This window comes from Anneissia japonica, unplaced genomic scaffold (assembly GCF_011630105.1).
Source record: "Anneissia japonica isolate Jap-2015-1 unplaced genomic scaffold, ASM1163010v1 scaffold288214_len167563_cov143, whole genome shotgun sequence".
NCBI classification, from domain to species: Eukaryota; Metazoa; Echinodermata; class Crinoidea; order Comatulida; family Comatulidae; genus Anneissia; species Anneissia japonica.
In genome coordinates, this window is record NW_022702782.1 from 74,452 (window position 1) to 80,615 (window position 6,164).

Here is a 6,164-nt window from a genome sequence, read left to right on the forward strand (position 1 = left end):
GTAAACGTAAGTAAACAGCCAGAAATAGAACCAGAGCTTTCGGACAACACTAGTCCTTCCTCAGTGGCGATTGAGTGAGGGTAGAAAAAGCTAGATTGTATAAAGTGAGAATTTCATGCAAGCATGATTGGAAACAATAGGCTGGGTGAGATTAGAATAAACAGCCTAAACAAGTAAACAGGAAGGCCAAAACTAAACTATAGAGACAAGCCTCAATAAATAAGCCAAATGATTTATCCAGAATAAATTGAAATGCCATTGGTTTAATTAAGTGTACTGGGAGAACGTTCCTAATATTGAGTCCAAATGGTGTGGTTGTTTTAAGTAAAAGTTCCCAGTGATTCTCTCTATCTTTGCGATTTTTGTCGCTCCAACTGGCATTATGGTCAAATGCAATCACTCTGAAATTTGAAATTGAATGACCAGCTAAATTGAAATGTTCGGCTACTGGTTGATCAAGCTTAGATGTTCTGATAGCTGATCTATGTTGTGTCATTCTCATACGGAGAGTGTTTTTTGTTTCTCCCACATATTGCTTACCACAAATATTACAATATATGAGATAAATGACATTTTTGGTGAGGCAATTAATTGATTGCCTTATCCGAAATATGTATGTATATATATATATATATATATATATATATATATATATGTATGCCTATATGTATAATATACGGTATATATTGAAATACAAACAACGAAATCTTTCGGCCGTAAACCTTTATCAAGTTAAAAAAGATGAGATATACCTGTAGTTATTAAGCAACCAATCTAATGCATAGAAATAACCGAAAGATCTCGGGTAATGTTGCAAATGTGCCACAGAGAAGGACAGCATAAACGAACTTAAACTTCTGTTTGTGGGACATGCGCATATTGCTGGCCATGTTCTAATTGGTACGTTAATTGACATTTTGGAAATGTCCATTCCAGGTATTTGTGGATATTTTGACAACATATTCAGTTAATAAATACAATATTGTAAGAATAATGACTGATAATCTTTATGACTAAGCAAACAGAAAATAATTTGTTACTCACAAGAAGCAAAATATCTTTGACGCCAATATTGGGAAAAGTTGGTCGAATACGTACCTGCAAGCATATTGAATCAAACAATTAAAACAATGTCATAAGATATAAACTCAAATACCTACTGCCCATCTCTTAATACCATTGTATAAATTATAGATCGCCTAGATTCATGTAAATGGTAGAATTAATGGTATATACTGTAATAACGCCAATGGATCTTGCGGCACCAACAAAAAGCAGGAATTCCATATGAATATTGCTCCATATTGCCAATCGGTCGCCTTTCTTCATTCCAATGGATAAAAGTCCTGTAGCCAATCGTTCAACCTAGAAGGAAACATTAAACAATGTATGCCAATGCAATATTTTCAATGATAATATCTTTCAAGGCCCTATTTCGTGAACGCAGGTCCATGGGTGGGTGCACGTCTATTGTTGAGCTAAGACCTCCAGACACCACTGACGTATTTTGGCTTAGACCTATGTGCGAGTAAAAGAAGCGCACTCGCACTCCTACAACAAAGCTTGCACTATTGGCGTTCCTAAACTCGCAAAAAATTCCGAGAAGTTTTATCCGATTTTATGTTCGCCGAACAGTAGTCGGGCGTCGAATGACCTTGTACTGATATTCTAAATTCACCGAATGATGCAAGTAGTTTATAATGTGCTGACTTAGATTAGTTTTTAATCACTCTCTGGTGTAATATAATGTAGGCTGTCTAAAGAGAAGTTTACGGAGCAAGATACTCTGAGACCAGTGGCGTATTCAGGAATGGGGTGGGTGGGGGCGCATGCCTCTTTTCCAAGGGCGTCGATCCGTGGTTGAAAGTTTGGGGGGGGGGGACGAAATGAAAAATAAAGCATTGGGCCGTAGGACCAAGCCTTTTAACTGAATTTAAGCAATGCAATTAACATTTATTTTCATACGAAATTTTCAAAATATCCAGTGGCGGATCGAGTAATTTGAAATAGAGCTGGGCCCAGAAGAGGGACTTTTACAGATTGAGAGTAAAGACTACCAGAAACTACTAAGAAAATTTAGGATTATAGCACCTCTAGTTGGTCGGAAATTGCACTCTCAGACTGAATTTGAATATTATTTTTAATTTTTCTCCACTTTAAATTTGGGAAAAAAAAAAAATAAGGGATGGTGGGCCGGCTGGGGCCCTTGAATCTGCAACTGAAATACTCATCATAAAAAAGTTTTTAAAATTATCCTTTTAGTCATATGTCCGCTTATATATTTTGTGCAAACTAACATTCATAAAAATAATGATTTATTATCTACTGATTAGCTTATAACGTATTCAATATTCGAACTATGAAAAACAAATAAGATACTTAAAACAGTTATTAATTTAGTCTTTTTTGCATGTACAGTACTTTCAAAATCAATCAAGAGGTTTTTGCTTTTCTTTTTTTGAATTTCACTTTTGTGTAAGTAATATTGCGACTAAACTATTGTGAGTGGAGACCCTCTAATTTACGATCAAACACAAAACATTAGTTAGCATTTTGATTTCACAAACATAAAGGTTATTTACTTAATTTATCATTATCAGTGGCGGCTCCAGGAAAGCAAAATGGAGGGGGAATGTGGAGGGAATTGCACGTTGGGAAAGTACAGTAGATCACCTCAGCCTTATCATGGTTGGGGCTGAGGAAAGAAAATTTGTTATTATGACACCTCTAGATTGCCGGAAATGGCACTCTCATACCTAAATTCTAATTATATACATTTTCCTTTGTTTTTTTCCATTTTTTAAAAATAATTATGAAAAATTTAGGGTCGGCTCGGCCTAACTTGAACGAATCCGCCACTGATTATTATGAGGTCATTGCGAGATTGCGTCAACGTAACACTGGAGTTTGTAAACTTTTGGTAGGCCTATCACTTAATCCATAGACATATCTGTGTCAAAGGCTGTATAATTATTGTTTAATAATGGCTGTATAAAATTCAATTGACGAACTATAATTTTTTTAAATTAGAAAAAACATTGATCCTATGTAGGGTATGTAGGAAATATTAAACACTAGTATATACGTACGGGTCATATAAAAGGAATAAAGGTAAATCGTTTATAGTAGAAATTGTGCACTTTTGAGTTTGTAAAAATATTGACCTAATAAGTATACATGCTTCTAATTTTAACAACGTTCAGTACATCCTTTTCACAATAAGCCTCTGATAAACGTCGCACCCACAAAATCGATCTGAGATGGTTAAGAAATGTACGTAGGCCTATAAACAATTGCGTTTTTACTCGGTTTTGGTCCGGAAAATACGTACCGCGCTTAGAAAAGTGACAGAAAAATAAATGAGTCATGCGTAATTGTATTCTTTCCATTCGCTTTTAAAAGTGGGGTTTTAATTATAGAAGATTGGTGAAAAGTGGGGGGGGGGAAACGCGTCCCCCTGTCCCCACCGATTGACGCCCATGCTCTTTTCCCGCAACTAAAAGTCGCGTCCACTCCAGTCTCTCCCACAATGAAAAAGATCGTACAGTATAATTATGCTAAAAAAGAAGTAAAAAATCTCCAGATATCAACTTATCGCGCGAGCTAGTTCCTCGATTCCCCATATCATCCTTTCGCCCCACACCCACCTAATCAGTACCCCTACACCCCATATATCATCTTCGTTCGCCCCACACCCACCCAATCATCACCCCTCACACCCTTTAAATCAAGACTCCTCCTCGATAGGCTACGTCACAACCAGAAAAGAACAGAATAAAAGTAACCACGATGTATTAATAGATGCCTTTAAAGGCTTTTTGTACATACCCGATCTTTATATAAATTGAAGGTGATTCTGTCACCGTCTTCGGGAAAGACATACATTTCACGATCTGGATGTTCATTAACCCTCTTCTCAAGCAGCTGATGCAACGTCTGTCTCTTATGGTGAAAAGTGGGGGGGGGAAACGCGTCCCCCTGTCCCCACCGATTGACGCCCATGCTCTTTTCCCGCAACTAAAAGTCGCGTCCACTCCAGTCTCTCCCACAATGAAAAAGATCGTACAGTATAATTATGCTAAAAAAGAAGTAAAAAATCTCCAGATATCAACTTATCGCGCGAGCTAGTTCCTCGATTCCCCATATCATCCTTTCGCCCCACACCCACCCAATCAGTACCCCTACACCCCATATATCATCTTTGTTCGCCCCACACCCACCCAATCATCACCCCTCACACCCTTTAAATCAAGACTCCTCCTCGATAGGCTACATCACAACCAGAAAAGAACTGAATAAAAGTAACCACGATGTATTAATAGATGCCTTTAAAGGCTTTTTGTACATACCCGATCTTTATATAAATTGAAGGTGATTCTGTCACCGTCTTCGGGAAAGACATACATTTCACGATCTGGATGTTCATTAACCCTCTTCTCAAGCAGCTGATGCAACGTAAGTCCAATGAGAGGAGAACTTTGATTCGAACTAGCATAGCTGATATTCAACGACACCTCCATCTTACTACTGTACGAAGAATTAATACCCGTAACCAAAAACTGAAATGAACGCTCTCCTGCAGTTAATACTACTGACCTGATTTCACTTCAGCAAAATGACCAAAGGAAAAACAATATTAGTGATCTGCATCCTTGACCTACAGTATTTGACCGACCTTTTGATCTATTGCCTTTGTATAGTCACCACTCACAAATGCGAAGCGTTCAATAAGGCCAAGTAAAAAAAAGTACTTGTTAGCGTCACATCTCAACCAATTTTAAGGCGGTGAGGGGAGTTTTTTTTTTTTTTTTTTTTTCAATCAATCTACAGTATCTGTAATCCACGAATCCCCGTTGAATAAGATGATACTTTAGCAGTACCATTACACCTGATTGTAAAAACATTTGATTTTGATTAGCCTTTCTTCATTTTTTTTTAATGAAAAAAAAATCCCGCCTCTCAAATTTTTATTTTGGGTCGAAAATTCAGATGGCCCTAACTTAAATACGCTTAAAACAAGCTAAATTTAAAAAAAAAAATCAAAAAAAAAAAAAAAAATCAGTGAATTAAAATGTCAAAAAAAAAAAAAAATTAACATGAAAAGAAAAAAAAAATTAAATTGGAGAGTATCCATACAGTACTCATTGAACGTTTACCATAATATAATCATAAAGAACTGATGTACATTCTTGTATTAAAAAAATAATCACCTAATTTAGTTTGATTTACGTGTACTGTAATACTATAATAAAAACACCTTACATCAATACACAAATGGTCCACGGCATATATTACTTAAACGTAAAGGGTAAAGGTAGGAGGATAACCCAAAACTAGCAGCGTTATTGTGCTGAATTGCGTAAGGGCGTCGTCCGTGACTACCTAGCAGCCGAAAAAGAGGCGCTTCTTGGTAGATACATGTTCTCATCTTTCTACGACAGGGACTGAAATGAACCATTAACATCGAGGTAACCCCACTCTTCCGAAAGTTGCAATGGGTTCTTTAAAGTGCACACGAGCCAGATGTATACACTGCACCTCCATTTTAAGTCTCTATTCTAGAAAACGTGGTTCTACCAACCGAACCATGGGCGAGAAGCGGCTGGAACCAGCGCCGTAGCTGTAGCAGCGGCGCTCCTGCCTTACCGATCGGCCACTCGACTCCTCTTGTGTTCAAATACACATACACGTTTTTTTTTTGGTTTTTTTTTAACTGATGTAATTTTAATGTATAGGCAAATAAAGTGATGTTACTACCTATCCTATAAAACAGTGGCAAGCAGCCTGGTAAATACAGTAGTAAAACTTGGTTCTTCATATAAAAAAGCAAAATGAATCTACATGTATTGTAATCAGATTTTATATTTCCACCTCTTCTTAACCTTGGCCATCAATCTTGCAGATCATCATTATATATGTTTGGCCATCAATCTTGTAGATCATCATTATATATGTTTTCCATTGAAATATGATTGTTATTTTGAAAAATAGCAAAAATGCATCCATTCGATCAACATAATCCTCAAACTTGTTTCACTAAAAACGCCAATACTACCATAAACTGCCATCATCATCGCCAATTTCCGTATTTAGGGTTTAATGTAGAATATAAAACAATAGTAAAGACACAAGTGAATCGATTAAAAGTGTTTATTTCACATATG

At 36.6% G+C, this 6,164-nt stretch overlaps 1 protein-coding gene across 3 annotated transcripts in view; it reads right to left on the reverse strand.

Annotated features, from left to right (window-relative positions):
• LOC117104025 (medium-chain acyl-CoA ligase ACSF2, mitochondrial-like) overlaps positions 1-4,606 on the reverse strand; it is a 23,408-nt gene extending 18,802 nt beyond the window's left edge. For 2 of the 3 annotated variants that reach the window (XM_033244676.1, XM_033244674.1), the window contains exons 1-4: positions 4,415-4,606; positions 3,829-3,893; positions 1,237-1,365; positions 1,045-1,098 (exon numbers count right to left, since the gene is read on the reverse strand). In XM_033244676.1, coding sequence (XP_033100567.1) covers positions 1,045-1,098; positions 1,237-1,365; positions 3,829-3,893; positions 4,415-4,520 — 354 coding nt within the window. In that variant the 5' untranslated portion in view covers positions 4,521-4,606. Of the gene's footprint in view, positions 1-1,044; positions 1,099-1,236; positions 1,366-3,828; positions 3,894-4,349 lie in introns of all 3 variants that reach the window. The other variant, XM_033244675.1, reaches the window with a different exon arrangement.
• Positions 4,607-6,164: the final 1,558 nt, after the last annotated feature.